Raw genomic sequence first — 22,692 nt, forward strand, 5'->3', positions numbered from 1 at the left:
ATTCTACCTTCAATTCAAAATGGAATTTTATGAGTGTATAGCATTTTTAAGTTTTCAAAAATACTTTTTTTGGCACAGTATTTTTATTTTAAGGTAAAATTTACATATAATAAAATGCACCTTAAATATAAGGTTGATGAATTTTGAGAAGTATGTTCACCTATGTAACCAATATCTTAATCAAATACATTGCATTTCTCTAATAATTAATGAGGTTGAGCACCTTTTCATGTGTTTTTTGGCCATCTGTATGTCTTCATTGGAGAAATGTCTGTTTAGGTCTTCTGCCCATTTTTTGATTGACCCTTTTGTTATCTTTTTATCTTTCATAGTATCTTTTGAAGAGCAGAAGTTTTTAATATCAATAAAAATCCAATTATCAATTTGTCATTTTGTGACTCATGCTTTTGTGTTGCATCTAAGAAATTATTATTTAAAACAAGATCACAAATTTTTTTCCCACATTTTCTTCTGATTCATTGCTTTAAATTCTGCATTTAGATTAATGATATATTTTGAATTAATTTTTGAATCTTATGTGAGGTGTGGGTTAAAGATGAATTTTTGTGTGGAGGGGGGCGTATAGATATCCCACTGTTTCAGCACAATTTATTGAAAAGATTACTCTTTCTCTACAGAATTGCTTTTGTACCTTTGTAGAAAATTGATTGTCCATATAGGTGTTGCTTTCTTCTGTTCCATTAATCTATTTTTTTTTCTTTACATTCATACTCCTTTGCCTTGATTATTGTAGCTTATTAGCTGTGACTTCTTGTTTTATTATTTTAGTGGTGGCTTTAGGATTTAGAATATTGGTTTTTAACTTAATATAGCTGAACTATGTTATACCTCCAACTGACATTTCACCACAACGTGTATAGTGGAAGAAATTTGTAGCAGTATACTTACACATCTCCCCTTTCCCCAAGTTTGGTATTAATGTCATACATTTTATTTCCACCTATGTTATAAACCCCACACTTTATGGTTATTATTTTTGCTTTAATTAATCAATAAATATCTATCCTTTAAGTTAAATTTTGTTTCTTTGTGTGGAACCAGACTTCTATTTACTGTCATTTCCTTTTTGTCTGAAGGACTTCCTTCAGCATTTTTTTTTCTAAAGGAAGTTTTTGCAGGTTTGATTGATGATAAATTCTTTCCATTTTGGTGTGTCTGTAAAAAGCCTTTATTACATGTTTATTTTGAAAGATATTTTTGTTGAATATAGAATTTAAAAATCACATTTTTTCTTTTAGTACTTCACAGTTGACTCATTGTCTTCTTGCTTATATTATTTCTAACTTGCTTTATTGATTCTAAATTATATTGATTGCTAACTTGCTTTAACCCTTATCTTTGTGTCTCTGCTATAATGTAGCTTTCTTCCCCCAGAAGCTCTTTAAGCTGGGTGTGCAGAACAGTTTACCTCAATTTGGATTTTGTGTCCTACATTTTAAATATGTCTGGTGCTTTCACATCTATTTTAATATTTAGTTCTTCTTTTCTCATATAGGCTTGACTTGCTAGAAGAGTCACCTCTGCTTCCCCAGAAAGGCAGTTTTCAGATTGTTCAGTGCAACTGCAGTGTTCATGAATGTTGTGAATGTCATGTGCCTGTGCCAACAGCCAAACTCAATAACACCCTTCTTATGTATTTGAAAATCACATCTGGTGGAGTAATTTTTCACTCACCTCCAATGTCAGCTCAGCCCATTAATGTTGGTAAGTTGTGCCTAAGAAAGATGACATCTTTAAACATCAGTCATACAAACAGGCTGAAAATTGTTTACAAGATGTTTGATTAGCTTATCTCACTTTGACCGACACTGTAAGGATGATAAATGTAGTCTTGCTGCTGCTGCTGCTGCTAAGTCGCTTCAGTCGTGTCCGACTCTGTGCGACCCCATAGACGGCAGCCGACCAGGCTCCGCCGTCCCTGGAATTCTCCAGGCAAGAACACTGGAGTGAGTTGCCATTTCCTGCTGCTGCTGCTGCTAAGTCACTTCAGTCATGTCCAACTCTGTGCGACCCCATAGATGGAAGCCCGCCAGACTCCCCTGTCCCTGGGATTCTCCAGGCAAGAACACTGGAGTGGGTTGCCATTTCCTAGGGGGTATTAAAAGCAGCTTCTAGAATGATTTAACAACCGTATAGATATTTTTGCAATTGTAACAAATTCATTTTGAAAACAGTTTGATTTCTTTAAATCCTAGGTCAGTCTAATGGATATGTTTTGTTTGGGTGTTACTTTTTCACATATCAGATAACTATTTCTGAAAGTAATTAAAAAGCTCTTTTTTTACCTGACTTTATGCCTTCAATAAATATTTTTTAGAGACTCGTGGGTATCAGTCACTGATCTAGGAGCTGGGGGAAACAATGGTGAGTGAGACAAAGTTCCTGCCTCACAGAGCAGGGGCAGACAATATTGGGCAGGGAGAAACAATAAAAACATAAGCAAACTAATTGACTGTACAAATCTGATTAGAAGAAAAACTTATATAATAGACAAGTGCCCACATTATTAGTGCAAAGATTCCCCAGATTTCTTTAATCAACTTGAATATATAATTATAAATATTCAGTATATTCAGTTACATTATTCAATGTGAATAATATAGATGAATGTTAAATTATTAATTTATTAACTCAGTTTTGTGTGTTTGTGTTAAATTATATGTTACATGTTATACATAATTTAATAGTACTGTTTTACATTTCCTGATATAATTATTGCAAATTCTTTATGTGCTTCTCTGCATTATTGTTTTTGCCATCACTGGAACCACTTTTTCAGATATCTGACACCATATTCCTTACAATTTCATCCTCACTTCTTTTTAAGTACTAAGGGTATAGCATTTTTTGAATCTACATATGATATCATATTTAACATTAGGACTTTTAAATAACTTATCCTTTAGGGATATATTTGTGATTTCCACGTGATTACTATGATATCCAAGCAATTCAGTCATGATGTTATACCATAGGGAAAAAACAAAAAAATCTATAAAATGTCTTCATCTTCTCTTTTTAAAACCAGTTCTATCAAGTGATTTTTTAGAAGTATTTAGAGCCAACATTGAATTAAATTGTTTTTAAAAATAAAGTAGTTAAGACAAGGTGCTGTGATAGACCTTACAAGAAACTTTTAAAAATTTGTCTTATTTCAGATAATTTTGGAAAAAAAATCTCTTCTTTTTGTATTTGGGTATATGTGATTAAGATCTCAAAATTGAAAGAATTAAAATAAGACAAGTTGTACTATAGAGAATGTCAGGTGTAGTGGTCTATTATTTCAGCTATGGAAGTCCTCTTTTAGGAAATAGCATTTAAACTGAAAGAAAAAGAGATAACTATGTAAAAATCCAGAACAAAAGGTGCTCTGAGCAGGAAGAACAGCACTCACAAAATTCCTGGGATAGAATGAGCTCAGAATTTGGAAGAACCAAAGACAAGAGCCTTTTGCTTGGAGTAATTAAGGTGGGAGAACATTCAGAGATGTGGTTAGAGAGTCATCTGCCTCCAGGTCATACCACAGGCTATGGTTTTGTACCAGGAGAGTGATGTTATCAGACATGTGTGTGTGTGTGTATGTGTGTGGGCACACACAAGCACACATGTGTGCTCATGCACATGTTTAAAATGTATGTTATATTGAAGAAGTAAATTGATGGGGAAGGGAAAAAGGGTACTTGCAAGAATGGAAGCAGAGGAGTCAGATAGACAGCTGCTAGAGTTGTCCAGTTGGCTTAGGGTTGTTGCAGTGGGGAAGTAAAGAAATGTTCAGGCTTGGGATCTATTCAGAGATGGTGCTTCCCTCATACTCAGTTGGTAAAGAATCCGCCTGCAATGCAGGAGACCCCAGTTCAATTACTGGGTTGGGAAGATCCATTGGAGAAGGGATAGGCTACCTACTCCAATATTCTTGGGCTTCCCTTGTGGCTCAGCTGGTAAAGAATCCGCCTGCAACGCGGGAGACCTGGGTTCAATCCCTGGGTTGGGAAGATCCCCTGGAAAAGGGAAAGGCTAGTCACTCCAGTATTGTGGCCTGGAGAATTCCATGGACTGTATAATCCATGAGGTTGCAGAGAGTCGGACACGACCAAGCGACTTTCACTTTCACCTTTCAGGAGATGGTGCAGACTGAAGTGGATTGAGTATGGAGTGTGAAGGACAGAGTGGAGTCAAGGATGACACTTAGTCATGGACCTGGTTAGTAGCAGAATAGTGTTACCAAATGGGGATATTGGAGATAATTAGGTGTGTGATGAATTATATTTGAGATGCATATTAGAAATCAAAGAGACATTGAGTAGGTAGTTAGATATATGATTCTAGAGTTCAGGGGAGATATATATTTGGGAGTCTCTAGCATCAGATGTTTATGGGATTGTATGAGGTCACGCATTTAGAGTCCAGTGAGAGAAAGACTGAAGCAATCAGAGAGAAGAGGAGTAAGGGAATATAATGGCTGGAAACCAGGTGGACAAAGTATTTCTACTTGTCCGCTGCTGCTGCTGCTAAGTCGCTTCAGTCGAGTCTGACTCTGTGCGACCCCATAGACGGCAGCCCACCAGACTCCGCCGTCCCTGAGATTCTCCAGGCAAGAACACTGGAGTGGGTTGCCATTTCCTTCTCCGCTACTCACAGAGTAAGCAGTTGGGACACTGCTGAGAGATGGAGCAAAATGAATCAGACAGTTGATACTGGATTCAGCAAAGAGTAGTGACCTTGGTAAGAGTAGTTTCAGTGGACTAGCAAGAAGGAAGACCTGATTAGAATAGATTGGTTAGGAAAATGGGATGCAAAATGGAGAGTAAATAATACCAGCTCTTTGGAGGAATTTTCCCCTGAAAGAAGCCAGTATGTGTGGTCTGGGACTGAGTACCTATGGGATCCAGGGAAAGATATATTTTTAGATTTCTAATACAAAGGCATATGTGTATGCATATAAGAAATGTAAAATAGTTTATAATTTTATGATTTCACTTCTGTTTGGTGTCTATTTTGCTTTCTATCTTTTTGGTCATGAATTTCACCTGTTACTTCTAGACTTTAGAGTTTAGCCATTCCTGCTTTAAAGTAACTAAAATTTGTAGTATGTTGCAGAGAGTAAAACTTCATTAATTTTGATTAAGGAAAAGGAAAAAACTATGACTGAATTCTTGAAATTATGGAATGTGGAAAATATTAATGTGCCATTATGTCTGAAAATAAAATACATGTCAGTAAATATTTCAGTGTAATGAAGATTTCTATGTTTATGAGTAATTCTTGTTAATCGTAAAAATCTTGAAAGCATAGAGGTGCACATAGAAGAAAAATGCATCATTTATTTTCTACTATTTTGGCATTTTTTTCTATTTTAATGCATATTTACACATATCCTTTTATTTGTTCAAATTTTAATGAATTCAAGTATATACATTGCTTAATGGGCTTCCCTTTAAGCCCATTAAGATGGCTCAGATGGTATAGAATCTGCAGTGTAGGAGACCTGGTTCGATCCCTGGGTTGGGAAGATCCCCTGGAGAAGGAAATGACTACCCACTCCAGTATTCTGGCCTGGAGAATTCCATGGACTGTATAGTCCATGGGGGTCACAAAGAGTTGGACATGACTGAGCGACTAACACTTTCACTTTCACATTGCTTAATAAACTTTCAAAACTAGCAGTATTAAACTTTTTCAACATTCTCCTCTAATATGATTTTAATGACTATAGATTACTCTTAAGGGTATGAACTATTATTGTTCAATCAGTTCTTTATTGTAAGATGTTTGTGTTGTTTCTACAGATGATTTAAAGTTTGTTGTATGTTTTAAATTCCACAGACATAAATCTCCATATATGTATATACACAAATGCATATGCATACATAAAACACATAGACAAATAAACTCAGAAATTAGATGCTGAATTAAATACACCATTAGGATAAGAACTCTATCTCCATTTCTGGTGACAGGCCAAGTCCTGCTAGTGCTGTGTCTACTGCATGTAAATTGTGTATGCTATGGGTTATTTGAGTGGGTATGTCTCAATTTGTTGAATTTTAAAATTAATGTTTACTGTTTTACATACAGATTTATATGAATCTGCATGCGTATATGCATTCATTTTTGCATACAAAATTTATATGCATTTTTCCAAGTAGTGCTCTGCAAAATGCTTTTTCTCCTTGTCATTCACTAATACAGTGGGTTTCATCAGGGGAGGCTTCAAATAATTGTGGGGAAAGCTAGGTTCAATAAAGTTAAGCAGGTTTTTTTATAGCAGGAATTCACATTTGTCAAAATAACATCATTTTCTGATTTATAGTTTTTACCAAGTAGGGAGAAGGAAACGAAAATACATGGATTGCTATGGTAAGGTATAGTAGTAGAATATTTTGGTTCTATAATTAGACTTTGGATAAGGACTGCTTAGTTTAAAGAATAGGATATGCTAAAAAATCATTTTGACTTCATTTTATGATTACCATGAAAATAACTTGACTTAAAAGTGTTCTCTTTTTTTCTTAAGTGAAGCCTGATCCACCATTAGGTTTGCGTATGGAAATCACAGACACTGGTAGTTTAAAGATTTCGTGGTCCAGCCCAACACTGGTACCATTTCAACTTCAATATCAAGTGAAATATTCAGAGAATTCTACAAAAAATATGAGAAAAGTAAGTATATTTTAGTAAATAAAATGAAAAGTTGAGAAGCAGTTAAAGAAAAGGTGAGACACCCTCCAAGTCCCATAGAGAATGCCTCTGCCTATCAAATGTGTTTACTGTTTTTGAGGAGATTCAATCATACTTCAATATTGTACCACTGGCTTTCATTCAAGATCAGCAAAACAAATGAGCATGTATGCAAAATTTCTGCATCTTCTATAAAATGATTTTAGAAAAGTTGTTCAGAGTTACTAAATATCTCTTACATGTGGATCTGTGTTATATTTTGATAAACATGACAGATTTCTCCTAGAATTTACTGCCAGAAAAAGTTCCTTTTCCAAAAGCTTATGTATATTAGATTAATTCTCTTTTTTTCTCCCGCTCACTCTCCTTCTCCGTCTCGTTAACACAGACACACAGACACAGACACAGACACACACACACACAACTAATGATTACAAGAAGTCCAGATACAGAACTATTGAATTCATAATCATAGTATTTTCACTTAAAGACCTTCTCTGGCTTTTGATTTTACATGCCATCCTTATTTTTTCTTATTACTCAATATATTTGTTTACATGCAGTCCATGCATTTATACAGTATAGTCTGTCAAATCTTTTTTTCAGAAAGTGTTGTGCAGCCACTAGGTGCCAAGAACTCAGGATACACTAGTAGAACAGGGTAAGGGGAGCTTGGAAGTGCAAGTGGTAGAGGATGGGTTGTAATATTAATTAGAGGGAGGGGAAGATCTCTTTAAGAAAGTGATATTTGAGCAGGGATTCGAAGGAGGTGGTGATGCAGGGAAATTAAGATCTAAACAGAGGAAATAGCAATTTAGAGGACCTTTGTTGGTCCTCCTGCCGTCTATGGGGTCGCACAGAGTCAGACATGACTGAGCGCCTTCACTTTCACTTTTCAATTTCATGCATTGGAGAAGGAAATGACAATCCACTCCAGTGTTCTTGCCTGGAGAATCCCAGGGACGGGGGAGCCTGGTGGGCTGCTGTCTATGGGGTCACACAGAGTCGGACACGATGGAAGCAACTTAGTAGCAGCAGCAGCAGTTGGATGGGAAGTTGGAGGTCAGGGCAGTGAGTGAGGTTAAAAGCAGTAGTGTAGTGGTAGGAGAGAAGGAGGAGTCGTGAAGAGCCTCATGGGTCATAACTTTGGCATTTTAATTTGTAAAACTAATTGTTATATGACTTAGAGGTGAAAACTTGCCTTTTTATATCTGGGCTAATTTTCTAAGACTTTCAGTTTAGTCGCTCAGTTGTGTCTGACTCTTTGCAACCCCATGAACTGTAGCATTCCAGGCTTCCCTGTCCATCATCAACTCCTGGAGCTTGATCAAATACATATCCATCAAGTCGGTGGTGCCATCCAGGGATCTCATCCTCTGTCATCCTTGTCTCCTGCTTTCAGTCTTTCCCAGCATCAGGGTATTTTCAAATGAGTCAGTTCTTTGCATCCGGTGGCCAAAGTATTGGAGTTTCAGCTTCAGCATCAGTCCTCCCAATGAATATTCAGGACTGATTTTCTTTAGGATTGACTGGTTTGATCTCCCTGCAGTCCAAGGAACTCTCAAGAGTCTTTTCCAACACTGCAGTTCAAAACCATCAATTCTTCAGCACCTAGCTTTCTTTATAGTCCAGCTTTCACATCCATATATGACTACTGGAAAAACCATAGCTTTGAATAGATGGATGTTTGTCTGCAATGTAATGTCTCTCCTTTTCAATATGCTATCTAGGTTGGTCATAACTTTTCTTCCAAGGAGTGAGTGTCTTTTAATTTCATGGCTGCAGTCGCCATCTGCAGTGATTCGGAGCCCCCAGAAATAAAGTCTCTCACTGTTTCCATTGTTTCCCCATCTATTTGCCATGAAGTGATGGGACCAGATGCCATGATCTTAGTTTTCTGAATGTTGAGCTTTAAGCCAACTTTTTCAATCTTCTCTTTCGCTTTCATCAAGAGGCCTGTTAGTTCTTCTTCGCTTTCTGCCATAAGGGTGGTGTCATCTGCATATCTCAGGTTATTGATATTTCTCCTGGCAATCCTGATTCCAGCTTGTGCTTCTTCCAGCACTGCATTTTGCATGACATACTCTGCACATAAGTTAAATAAGCAGGGTGACAATATACAGCCTTGTATACAGTATACTCTTTTTCCTATTTGGAACCAGTCTGTTGTTCCATGTCCAGTTCTAACTGTTGCTTCTTGACCTGCATACAGATTTCTCGGGAGGCAGGTAAGGTGATCTGGTATTCCCATCTCTTGAAGAATTTTTCCACAGTTTGTTGTGATCCACACAGTCAAAGGCTTTGGTATAGTCAATAAAGCAGAAGTAGATGCTTCTTGACTAAGAAGAGAAGTAGGAACTCTCTTGCTTTTTGATGATCCAACAGATGTTGGCAATTTGATCACTGGTTCCTCTGCCCTTTCTGAATCCAGCTTGAACACCTGGGAGTTCACAGGTCACGTACTGTTGAAGCCTGGCTTGGAGAATTTTGAGCATTACTTTGTTAGTGTGTGAGATGAGTGCAATTGTGCAATAGTTTGAACATTCTTGGCATTGCCCTTCTTTAGGATTGCAATGAAAATTGACCTTTTCCAGTCCTTTTCCAGAAGTGGCCACTGCTGAGTTTTCCAAATCTGCTGGCATATTGAATGTAGCACTTTAATAGCATCAACTTTTAGGATTTGAAATAGGTCAACTAGAATTCCATCACCTCCACTAGGTTTGTTCGTAGTGATGCTTCCTAATGCCACTTGACTTCAGGATTTTAAATATAGGCGATCTGATATTGTTTAATGTATTGCTGAGGCTTTTTGCCATTTTTAGTCTGTGTTGCCCTACAGTTGAATGGGCCAGGAAGTTCAGTAGCTTCGGAATACCTCATTGGTTGTTTTATGAAGTTATGTCTCTTAGATGTTTTCACTCTGGTTTGTAAACTGTATTTTGATTGACTGTAGCTGATCATCATGGAGAAGGAAATGGCAACCCACTCCAGTATTCTTGCCTAGAGAATTCCATGAACAGAGGAGCCTGGCAGGCTACAGCCCATGGAGTTGCAAAGAGTCGGACATGACTGAGCAATTAACCCACACAGCTGATCATCAGACCAGGGTTCTTAAAATTATTCATACCCTCCTTCTGTGATCCATTGCTTTAGGAAGGTTAGTAGCTCTCTGCCTACCCTGTACATCTTTTTTTATTATTATTAACTTATTTATTTGGCTGTGTCAGATCTTAAATGTAGCACGCAGGATCTTTGCTGTGTCACGTGGGATCTTTCATTGTTTTGTGTGGGCTTAGTTGCTCCATGGGATGTGGGATCTTAGTTCCCCAACCAAGGATCAGATCTGTGTCCCCTGCATTGCAGGCAGGTTCTTAACCACTGGATGATCAAGGATGTGCCTCTGTGCATTGTAGTCTATTAATATCTTGTATGTTATTGATGTCAGCAAAGGCTTGAAGCTTCCCACTGATTTTAGCTGTTTCTCTCAAAGTTTGAAAAGTCAATATTCATTATCATTCAGTTAAAAATATATGCTGATTATCACTGTGATTTGTTTCCCTTGAACTTACAGGCTTTTAAAAATACTATTGACTAATGTCAGTCAAATGTTTTTTACTGGGTTATTGATCTCTTTTAAATTCCACCGTGGCCAGCTAACTCCTCTGTAAGATTTTAATTCTTTGAAATTTGTAGAGACCGGCTTGTAGTCAATTTTGGTAAAGGTTTCACATCAACCTGATGCTCTGATGTTTTCAAATGATATTTAACAGGCTGATGAGATTGTCTCAGCTACATCGCTGCTAGTAGACAGTGTGCTTCCTGGGTCTTCATATGACGTGAAGGTGAGGAGCAAGAGATTGGATGGCCTAGGAATCTGGAGTGACTGGAGTGCCCTTCTTACCTTTACTACACAAGGTAGGTTTTGTAAGAGTCACTTCTGTTCACAGGGGAGTATGATTCTTGAATTGCCTTTGGCATATTGTACTTGTCTTAAATTTTATGGTGGTAAATCAAAAGGAGGAACACTGTATTAACTTCTAATTTAAATTTCGAACAAGGTAATCCTTTAGTGAAAATTTGTGTGAGTGCTCCCTCATTTATGTGCATCCATAGCAGTATCTTGCTGAATTACTCTTACTCAAAAAACAGAGTTGATATAAAAGTTCCAAATTTACAAATTCAGAACACTGCTTGTACTGATGTTTCCTGAATTTACACTTGAAAATCAGATATATTTATTTGGTATAAGTTTTAAATAATAAAGTTTTATTTGAATATTATATATGTTATATGATTAAGCAATTCTTTTCACTCCAGATGCTTGCTTTTCAAAGCTTTTACTTTCAGTTTTCATGTTTTTAAAATAATCTTTAACATTAGAAAAACTGCAGTTTATTCACAGCTTCCTTATGGAGTTGAGGTGCAATGTTTTACATAGAGGCCCAGGAGTCTAATGGTGGTAGCCCTGGCACAAGCCTGGCTGTGAATATAGGAAGGCAGTTCACAGTTCTTTGACTAGTTTTCAATCTACCAAATGTGCAAAATTATTCCCACTCAAACTCGCTCAGGTTGATAGTATATATACGGAGAAAGCAAATACCATGTAAAACACTAAACCATGTAAACGTGTAAAACGTGTAAAATACTAAACAGGCTTATTTATTAATTGCTTGCCATTTAAAAGACACTGTTTGTTTAAAAGTAAGTATCAGTAGTAGTTTAAAAGCACTGACTTTGAGTCTGACAGAATTTTATAGGAGTCCTGCCCACCCCCCCTTGTTTGGAAAGTTTCTTAACCTCCCTATACCTCAGTTTCACCATATATAGAATAAGGAATTTTTATATGGATAGAATGAAATGATGCACATAAAGTGCTTACTGCAGTACCTGACTCTTAGTAAGCACTTGTGAAATAGTGGATCATAGTTTATAAATATCAAGCTTGTAAATTGACAAACTCAATATTCAGAATCTCAAAGTCTAATGAAATTTAGAGGCTGACATGATACATATCTAATTGCTTCAGTTCAGTTCAGTCGCTCAGTCGTGTCCGACTCTTTGCGATCCCATGAATCACAGCACGCCAGGCCTCCCTGTCCATCACCAACTCCTGGAGTTCACTCAAACTCACCTCCATCGAGTCGGTGATGTCATCCAGCCATCTCATTCTCTGTCGTCCCCTTCTCCTCCTGCCCCCAATCCCTCCCAGCATCAGAGTCTTTTCCAGTGAGTCAACTCTTCGCATGAGGTAGCCAAAGTATTGGAGTTTCAGCTTCAGCATCAGTCCTTCCAATGAACACCCAGGACTGATCTCCTAGTGCTGAATTCCTGTAGTAATGTTATTATCTGCATTCCTGTTGCTGTGAAAGAAGAGGAGAAACAGATGTTAGATAATATCTACATTTCTTGTGCAGCTCTTATACCAGGTTAGAGAAAATACTTTATTCTTAAAGAAAATAGGTAATCTGCTCCAAGAATTAAAAAATCTATTTTATGGAGCTATGATAAAGACACGCATTTTAAAATAATTTATCTAAAATGTTTGATTCATGATTTATGTTCTTTTGAGTAATTTACTAATGTTTGTCAATAGAATTTCCTTTTAAAATAGAATTCATTAATGCGGATCCTGTAAAGGTATTGATATATGGTCATGGGAAGAAAATCATTATTGTTGTCTTAATTTACAAACTGTTGCATAGTAGTGTCTCACATGAGAATAAAAGATAGATTTATTTATATTATTTTGAAAATTAAATAGCACATATCAATTTCAATACATTTGCTCAATATAAATTTTATAGATCATCAGGTTTTTAATAACTTGTTTTTTAAAGCTATTTTAGCATTTAATTACATGAAAATGCCCTGACTTTAATTCTGTTTTTCAATTAAGTCTTAGGCTTCAATTTCAAAGTGAAATGCTTTGAGCTTTTTATTATCTTTCAAATTAAAGCTTCAATTTAATTTTGGAAATCTTATTTGTACTCTTTTAAAAAAAGCTGAATTGAGACTTTTGAGGCAGTTGGTAATGAGGTGTGTGGTAAGGTAAGTAAGTAATTACCAGTGAAGCCTGAGTGCCACCCTAGGTGAGCTTCATAAATATAAAGGCTAACTTCTATCCAATAATTTCATGCTATGAAGTTTTCTCCTGTTTATACTTGACTGTAGACATAGCAAATGCAAATATCTTCTGTGGATTGTAAATATTAAGACATTGGAGTTTAGCATGCAATTACAGAAAATAGAAAAATAATAAGAACTAATCAAAGTTTTTGGATTTGTTTTGAGGGTAATTCAAAGGATATATATGGAAACAGATATTCATATTCCATCAGCAGAATATAGCTTACCTTAAATTTTACGACTGAAATGTCCTGTTTCATAATGCATTATGGCAGAAATAATTTGTTCCTGTGTAAACATTCATTTACTTTTATTCTGTTTCTAATTTAAAAAATAGAGACTTAACTATGGTTTCCCAGGTGGCGCAATGGTAAAGAATCCACCTGCCAATGCAGGAGACATGGGTTTGATTCCTGGATCGGGAATATAAGTGGCAACCCACTCCAGTACTCTTGCTTAGAGAATTGCATGGACAAAGGAGCCTGTGACAGTCCATTGGGTCACAGAGTCGGAGACGACTGAGCACACAAAGAAAAAGAAAATGTTTCCAGTAATAGGAGACTGAAATAGTACTATGGAATAGTGTATAGGTGTTAAGAATAATACTTTAGAGAAATGTTGATTCCCCTTGTCCTCAACCACATGACACTGGCACTAAATAACTTAAAATGATGTTACAGAACACTGTTTGCAGTTTTGCCTGCCTTGTTTACTGGTGCATCATTGATTTTGCATTTCCTAACAAGATCCAACCAGTCTGTTCTAAAGGAGATCAGTCCTGGGTGTTCATTGGAAGGACTGATGCTAAAGCTTAAACTTCAATACTTTGGCCACCTCGTGAATAGTTGACTCACTGGAAAAGACTCTGATGCTGGGAGGGATTGGGGGCAGGAGGAGAAGGGGATGATGGAGAATGAGATGGCTGGATGGCATCACCGACTCGATGGACATGAGTTTTGAGAGAACTCTGGGAGTTGGTGATGGACAGGGAGGCCTGGCATGCTGTGATTCATGGGGTCGCAGAGTCGGACACGACTGAGCGAATGAACTGAGCTTAACTGAACAAGTTTTCTTATTTAAAGCTTATTTCTGTACTTGCTTACTTGAAATTTTCATGTATTCAAATGAGAGAAGGGATATCACCATTTATTCTTCAGGATTTTGCTTTGTAGGGATTTGATGAGAACTTGCCTAAGGTTTGCTGATTGTGAAAGCAGAGTCTGATGGAAGACATGCCATGGTAGAATTAGACTATATTTCATTTTCACTAATTTTCTGCCTATCAGCAAGTGACAGTTATTCACTAAAACATATTTTATAATGAATAAATCTCTGTTCTTAGAAAATTCTGAAGACATTTATGGACACTCAAGTTATTTGAGAATGAGAATGCTTGGGATGCTTACTAACTATACATGAATGGACAGCTACAGTTCTGCAGTCTCTCAGCACACTCATTTTATTTGGGGCAGTATAATCCTGAATGCCTGGTGAATCCTTTTTACGTGGTATCAATTACTTACGTGATGTTTTCCTTCATGATCTTATATCATATCTTTCTTCCCCCTTTACAGATGTCATATATTTTCCACCTAAAATTCTGACAACGGTTGGGTCTAACATTTCTTTTCACTGTATCTATAAAAATGAAAAGAAGATTGTTTCCTCAAAAAAGATTGTTTGGTGGTTGAATTTAGCTGAGAAAATTCCTCAAAGCCAATATGATGTTGTGGATGACCATATTAGCAAAGTTACTTTTCCCAACTTGAATGCAACCAAACCCCGAGGGAAGTTCACCTATGATGCAGTGTACTGCTGCAATGAGCAAGAGTGCCACCATCGCTATGCTGAGTTATATGTGATTGGTAAGAATCCCAGGCTTGTCTTCTTTTTTTCCATGAGATACATTTTTATTATGGACTCTATCTTAGAGTCCCATTGAAGATGCTAAGGAAATTTTATTTTCATTAAATGTTTTGGTGGTTTTGCTTTATAGTAATATTTTAATGTGTTTTAAATAGATGTCAATATCAATATATCATGTGAAACTGATGGGTACTTAACTAAAATGACTTGCAGATGGTCACCCAATGCAATCCAATCACTTGCGGGAAGTAATTTGCAGCTGAGGTATCATAGGTATGTATTATTTTTGTTATTTTATTTTTCTGTGGATATGGTGAGATAAACATTTCTTATAAAAATGTCATGATAGTGATACTCTGGTAGGTTTATTCCTGAAAGAGGAAAGTAGAATATACTTTTTAGGAAATTTTTGAAGAGTTAAATAAATTGATCATTCTTGAAAAAATTGACACACAAAAAGTTGTAATTTTTTTTTATGTCAGATTTTTTTTTCTGATGATCAGTTAATTCTCCACAATTGCATTTAATGTGGAGAAATAATTAATATGTAGTTAATGAATTTAATCCCCCAAACTAATGTCTATACATTTTTGATTTGACTTGGAGAATTGACTAGAGGAAAATATGAAGGATTATAGAAGCCTCATATCATTTGCTGAAGATTAAGGTTTTAGGAAAAATTGGAGGTAGTGGCACAGAGATTGTGAGAGACAATATGAATGGTTTTTATAAAGAGGTAAGGTTATTTTTTTAATTGAACTATAGTTGATTTACAATGTTGTGCTAATTTCAGGTGTGCTGCAGAATGATTCAGTTTTGTGTATATGTGTGTGTATGTGTATCTATTCTTTTTCAGATTCTTTTCATTACAGGTTATTATACTGAATATAGTTCTCTGTGCTATATAGTATATCCTTGTTGTTTATCTGTTTTATAAATAGTAGTATGTATCTGTTAATCCCAAACTCCTAAATTATTTATTTCTTCCCTCCTTTCCCCTTTGGTAACCATAACTTTGTTTACTTCACAATGATTAAACTATTCTAGTAAAGGTTGATTTCATTTGTTTTTTACCCTTCTTTGTTTTAAAAAGAATTCACGTTCATTGTCTTCCTATAGTATTCTCCTTCTCTCTATAAATGCTTTTATCTAAAATGTGTTGATTAGGACAAGATAGACATATTTTAATTTTTATAATACTCTTTAGTAATTTTCAAGAATGTGTAGTACCCTTAAACACCCATTTGTATCAGGACTTCCAGTTTTATAGCTTGTGCTCATTGATTCTTAAAATCTAAAGTTTCAACTTGAAAAACAAATCCATTTTCTCAAATAATGAGTTCTGATCTTTTCCTACTGCTACCAATCTATTCTTACGTAATATTAGAAAAAACGGGGCAGTTCCTTCATCTCATGTGGGAATAATAGCTGTCTTCATCTTACGTGATATGAGTACTTTAAAATCAATAGGATGTTCACTGTATACCACATGACTTTTGTAATCTCTTTACTTTCCTTCCATGACATTTTCAATGGTGTTTATGGATGACTGTTCTCTAAGCATTTTGAGTCATTTATCTTCCTAGTATTTTCAGAAGAACCATGAAAGTAGCTGCATATGTTTGGTCGAGTTTTTTAACCTCTCTAAGCTTCATTTTCCTTATCTGTACAATGGAACAAATAATAGGACTTGAAGGGTTTCTATGAGAATTAATAATATTTTATTTAATTATAATTAAGTGATATGATTTCTTCTGGTAAACATTCAATAAATGTTTGTGTCTATCATAATGATAATGATGCTGATCTTTGAATTCCAAGTGGACTGCTGATGTGTTTCTGTACGAGATGATGACTCCTCACCCCACTTTCTCATCTAACCTCACCCATCACAGTCTTTCACATACACACACACACACACACAAACTCACATGTGGTTGTAATTTTGAGGAAATAGGAAGAAAAAGGTGTCACAAAAAATGGAAAATAAGGGACAGAAAAATATAGATTTTCCATTTTCATGTAACCTCCTTACTCCCATTCCTAAGGAAACAGTAACTGCTACTTTTAGCACTTAACTACTGTATTTAAAGCCAATAATGGCAGAAGAGTTATTTCAAAGAAGAGGTGAAATGCTTTCTATTCTCTAAGGTATAGTGTTGATTGGAATGTAGTGATAAAAATATTTTCTGAATTTTCTTCTCTGAGAAAATAAGTGATATACCTGACTATATGCCTGCATGCTCAGTCATGTCCAACTCTTTGCAACCTCATGGACTATAGCCCATCAGGCTTCTCTATCCATGGGATTCTTCAGGCAAGAATACTGGAGTGGGTGCCATTTCCTTCTCCAGGGATCTTCCCACCTCAGAGGTTGAACCCATGTCTCCTCTGCACTGGCAGGTGAATTCTTTACCACTGGGTCACTTGGGAAGCTCACCTGACTATACGATCCATATATAAGTCAAGAATTGGTATTATTTTAATTATATTGCTTTGAACTAGAATATATTAGGGCAACGTCAATTAAGATATAATTTACTATCAATTATGTTTTCAATTTGTGGTAGAATTTAAAGTGCAAGGAATTTACCTTCTTTTCCATCTCAGGAATGTCCCTTTACAACTTATGATCTTTATTAGCATAGCTTCCAAGGTGGTGTAAGTACTATCTCTAATTGGATCCTTCTCTCCTTATTAAAAATTGTCATTTGCTTCAATTTCAAACCCACTTACTGTCAAGTGGAATATTTAATAAGCGTTTACTATTTTTATGGAAAGATTGTAATATAGTTGGGAATTCAAAAATGCCTTTCCAGTAAGAACAACTACTTTTAGATGGAGCAAAAACTATTTTAAACAACAAAGAAGTCTTCTCAGATATCTTATTGCTTTCATCATTGTTGTATACTTATTGCTTTTTTTTATCTTTTAAGGAGCAGCCTTTACTGTTCTGATGTTCCGTCTATTCATCCTGTATCTGAACCCAAAGATTGCCACTTGCAGAGAGATGGTTTTTATGAATGCATATTTCAACCAATCTTTCTATTATCTGGCTACACAATGTGGATTAGAATTAATCACACGTTGGGCTCACTGGACTCTCCACCAGCTTGTGTCATTCCTGATTCTGTGGGTACGTTAAAAACTATTTGTATGTCTTCATTTTTATTAGCAGTTTTGGATTCAGACTGATTCAGGGTAACAGTTGAATTTTGCTATTTTATGATCACACTAGATTAAAAAATTATTTTCCTATTTGCAGTGGGATTGAAAAGACAATCAGCCTTAGACAATTTTACAATTTTTATTTTACTTATAGCACAATTTTTTAACAATAGAAATATGTTTAGCACATAATTTGCTGAGTTATATTGGTTACTGGGTTTGAAATTTGGTACTAATGTTATTCTAAATAATACACTATTTTATGTTTTTTCTCAATATACATATGGCAACATCTGATGTTTTTAATCTAAAAGTTTAAATTGGATATTCTGATGGTTTTTGAAATCTGAGTAGTCATAACTCAAAGCTTAAATTTGTAAGGCTGGGTAGGAAGCAGAGGGATTCAAAATAACTCAAGTGAAATAAAGAGAAAATAATCAAGACGATGACATCCATCATAGTATTTTAAAAAGATATTTTTATTTCAAAGGACAAAGAGAACCCTTGGAAATTTTGGTATATTGCTCCAAGTATCACTGTGAAATCTTTGAAAAATGGCCCATTTATGATTGTCTGGCAAAGACAGAAGAGTATCTTTTAATGCTGTATACTATTTTGTTGGGAAATTTTACCAAAAATTAATATTGGTCCATTGTATTTTCAGATAATTAATACATATATGGCTTAAAAATCTAAATTTTGTTAGATATAGGATGAAATTGTCATAATCAAAAAAGTGTTCTTTCAATATGAAGTCCCAATTAATTGATCTGCCCTCTTTAGGCCCCTCACTAGTTTGGTTCCATTTTAAGTGATTTTATTGTAAGGAGTACTTCTCTGATACTAAATATCCTAGGATAGCAAAGAATTCTTCTACACCCCTCCCCACCAACGTGCACAGATACACTCTCACATCTATTATGTGACAACTGCAGCATGGATTCAGTTTGCTATCTGAACAATTTTTGATGTTACTCTTTTTAGTACTAATATAAGGCATTTAAATTGGACTTATATTGCAAACTATATACTAGAAGACACTGTGAAAATTCAGCTTTGGGAATGACCGTTCCTCATTTTACTAGCTTTGTTAACTTGGGCTAGTTGTTTAAATGCTCTGAGACTATTTAATAATCTATAAACTGTAGAAAACTCCTTCCCTAAGGTCAGTATTCTGGGGATCACATGAACTGTTGTACTTCAAGTCATTCCTTGTACAAACTAGGCATTCGTGGAATATATGTCCATATGATTCAGTGAAGTGCAATCACAGATTTAATGCCTTAGGGTCTTTTGGAAGCTCATACTTCTTTTCTTGATGAGGAATTATTAATACCTTTTATCAAAAGGTGAAAAATATGTCATTATACTAGTTGGTGAAGACTGTCTTCTTGGCATACATATGAAGAACTGAATAAGCATGAGATACTGAGTAATAATAAAAAAAGTTTAGGAGTTTTGGTTATGCACAGTCTGAAGAAGTATTGTTGATGAAGTCTGGAGCTTCAAATGTTCACACTATTGTGGTTATGCTTTGAGATATTAGTTCCCGAATACATTGAGTTTGAGTAATGTCTTTTACTATTTTTAAAAAAAGCTCTTGCCATCTGGTTCTCTTTGCCTTTGTTTCTACCTTTAAAAACTTATTTTCCTCAGACTGTAGAGAACCAAGGCTTTACTCTGCAAGACTATCTCTGACCTTAACCTAGAAATACCTATTAACAAACAGTAGAAAAGTTTGAAACCACATGTGTGGAAATGGATGCACTGTATAGTTTTTTGCTTTTAATTAAAGTTCTATATAGAACAGAGTTTGCTATTAAATTTCTTATGTGTTCAGTATGGTATCTTTTGCATTCAGAGACAATAGCTCCATTTCTAATCAGGTCTTACTATTAATTTGCAGAGTGACATGAACAATGAATTGACCTTTTTTCAGTCAATAGCTCTATTTGCAAAACTGACATAATCTCTTTCTTACATATCACATAAAGTTGTAGGGGATAAAATGAGACAATGAGAAAATTCTGAGAAAGAGACGTTGCTTTATAAATAGAAGGTATGGAAGATTATTGTTGCTAAGTTGTGTCTGACTCTTTATAACCCTATGGACTATAACCTGCCAGGCTCCTCTGTCCATGGGGTTTTCCCAGGCAAGAATACTGAGTGGGTTGCCATTTCCTTCTCCAGGGTATCTTCCTGACCTAGGGATCAAACTTGCATCTCCTGCTTGGCAGGTGGATTCTTTACCACTGAGCCTCCTGGGAAGCCCAGTGAAAGATTATAAAATCATAATAACATTTAAAAACATTGTTACTGTTTAAATTACTGTTACATAATACTTAAAAAATTTTTTTTTTAGTGAAACCATTGCCCCCATCCAATGTGAAAGCAGAAATTACTGTAAAAATTGGATTATTGAAAGTATCTTGGGAAAAGCCAGTCTTTCCAGAGAATAATCTTCAGTTCCAGATTCGCTATGGTTTAAGTGGAAAACAAGTACAATGGAAGGTATTTTTTACCTGGAAATTTCTTCAGCTTGCCTCACTAAATATTATTTCTTATAACTATTTAAGAATTTTATTGCATAAGATTTATTTTACTGGCATAAGAATACATCCTCCTGTATTCTGTAGTTCTTTTTGTTAAATTTTTGTGGTTGTTCAGTCGCTCAGTCATGTCCAGCTCTTTGTGACCCCACTGACTGCAGCACGACAGGCTTCCCTGCCTTCCACTATCTCCCGGAGTTTGCCTAAGTTCTATCCGTTGAGCTGCTAACCCTTTCAAGGAATGAAATGTCCTGTGACTGATCATTTCCCAAGGTGTGTTTTATAGAACATTGATCCCATAAAATGTTTCTTGAACAAAGATCACATTAAATAAAGTTTAGGAAACCTTGCATCACTATATGTCCCTAGTGTAGCATCATGATACTTTGCATGTTAAAGGTTTGGAGAAGTTCTGATTTTAAGAAACATTTGTGACTTTATTTCATCCTGTTTCTCAAGCTCATTTTACCAAGGAATCTTTTTTCCTCTAACACACATATTCAATGGGACACATTTTGGAAGCTGCTTTTATCAAACAAACCAGAATGACACCCACAGTGGCAACTGAATATTTGATACCTTTTTGTTTTGGCTTTCTGACAGCAGCGTGCAAAACCTAGAAATAGCAGGAGCTCCCATTTTGTCTAGATCACAGTGATGTCAGCCGAATGTGACAGTTTATTTACTTATTGAAGAGACTGAATATCAGACAGGCCCTATAGGGTAGGCCCTATCTAACCACTAGGTTAAAATTATTAAAGGTCTGGGGACAGAGGTTAGCAATAGGGTAAGAGGGTGATTGGGAAGTGAGGTTGCAAGAGAACTCTTGTTCTAGTCTTGTCGTGGATGGAAATAACAAGATGGCTAAGGCAATCCTTAACTTGAAGGAACTCACATTGCGAGCCTGGTAAACTTCTAAAGTCAGAAAACACAAAATCAGTTCTCTCTTAGTTTTGGAATAGTGTTAGAGTTTAAAATAAAATGCACCTCAGGGTCTTTTAGCTACATATGTGTTAGTAATGATCAATCTAATGATTTGACTTATTTTACAGATATTTGAAGTATATGATGCAAAATTAAAATCTGCCAGTCTCCCAGTGCCAGACCTCTGTGCAGTCTATACTGTCCAGGTGCGCTGTAAGAGGCTAGATGGACTGGGATATTGGAGTAATTGGAGTACTCCAGCCCACACAGTTGTCATGGATGTGAAAGGTCTGTAGAGATTTTGTGAATGTGTCTTAAAAATTCCTAAGTATGTGCTTCAAATATGACTGAAAGATAATCCTTCTAAGATCATATGGGCTCCTTGTCATTTTGCAGTTCCTATCAGAGGACCTGAATTTTGGAGAATAATTAGTGAAGACGCCACTAAAAAAGAGAGAAATGTCACTTTGCTTTGGAAGGTATTCCTGATTTTTATGTTATTTAAAATTTTACTTCTATATCCTGAAAGATTTGCTTCATTGTAAAAAGATTTACTCAATAATACCATCTTTTGTACACTCTGCAATCCCAAATTTATTTTCATTTGAAGATGTTGATTATAGAGAGCCGAGATGTAGAGTGGAGGAAGCACTGGTCTGGAGTTTGGCAACTTTAATTCTGTTTTTGGCTTGACAGGTGTAGTTAATCAGTGTTGTTTTGACAGTCACTTAGACCTTTGACCCTCAGTTTCCTCATCTCTATCAACATAAGATTGGACTGGATAATATCTAGTGTTCCTTCAAGTCCAAAAAATTCCATTAGTGTTTAACCCTAACCAGAGTAAACATGGCCTTCCCTACATACCTCAAGGACATTGAGATTGTTCTTTCTGTATGATGGCAAATATACAGCAGATATTTCTAAAAACAATGAGTATAGAACTTAGCAGTTTTGAAAGCATTCTTTCTCCCAAATGAATTGATTTCTGTCCCAAGTGAACGTATTTTTTTTTTTTGTTTTGTTTTGTTAGAATTTTCAGGGGATAAAAACATTCAGTCCTTACAAACATCATTTGTCATTAGGGAAATCCATATTAGAACAACAATGAGATACACTACATACTTTTTAGAATGGTTAAAATCCAAAAAACTCATAATAAATTGCTGACTAGAATGTGAAGCAACAGGAACTTTTATTCTTTGCTGGCGGTAATGCAAAATTGTACAACCACTTTGGGATATAGTTTGATAGATTCTTATAAAAATACTTTGGTACTTTCATATAATGGAATAATGTGTGTGTGTGTGCTAAGTCTCTACAGTCCTGTCTGACTCTTTGTAACGCTATGGACTGTAGCCCA

At 35.6% G+C, this 22,692-nt stretch overlaps 1 protein-coding gene across 1 annotated transcript in view; it reads left to right on the top strand.

Moving 5' to 3' along the window:
- The window catches only part of LEPR (leptin receptor), a 111,805-nt gene that overhangs the window by 54,231 nt on the left and 34,882 nt on the right, over positions 1-22,692 (top strand). The window contains exons 6-14 of the mRNA XM_088835360.1: positions 1,517-1,725; positions 6,536-6,681; positions 10,470-10,614; positions 14,400-14,690; positions 14,847-14,964; positions 17,628-17,827; positions 20,222-20,370; positions 21,461-21,620; positions 21,729-21,811. Coding sequence (XP_088691486.1) covers positions 1,517-1,725; positions 6,536-6,681; positions 10,470-10,614; positions 14,400-14,690; positions 14,847-14,964; positions 17,628-17,827; positions 20,222-20,370; positions 21,461-21,620; positions 21,729-21,811 — 1,501 coding nt within the window. The remainder of the gene's footprint in view (positions 1-1,516; positions 1,726-6,535; positions 6,682-10,469; positions 10,615-14,399; positions 14,691-14,846; positions 14,965-17,627; positions 17,828-20,221; positions 20,371-21,460; positions 21,621-21,728; positions 21,812-22,692) is intronic.

The sequence above is a fragment of the Moschus berezovskii genome, chromosome 4, assembly GCF_049115385.1.
Source record: "Moschus berezovskii isolate FMDL1 chromosome 4, NW_MosBer_1.0, whole genome shotgun sequence".
NCBI lineage: Eukaryota > Metazoa > Chordata > Mammalia > Artiodactyla > Moschidae > Moschus > Moschus berezovskii.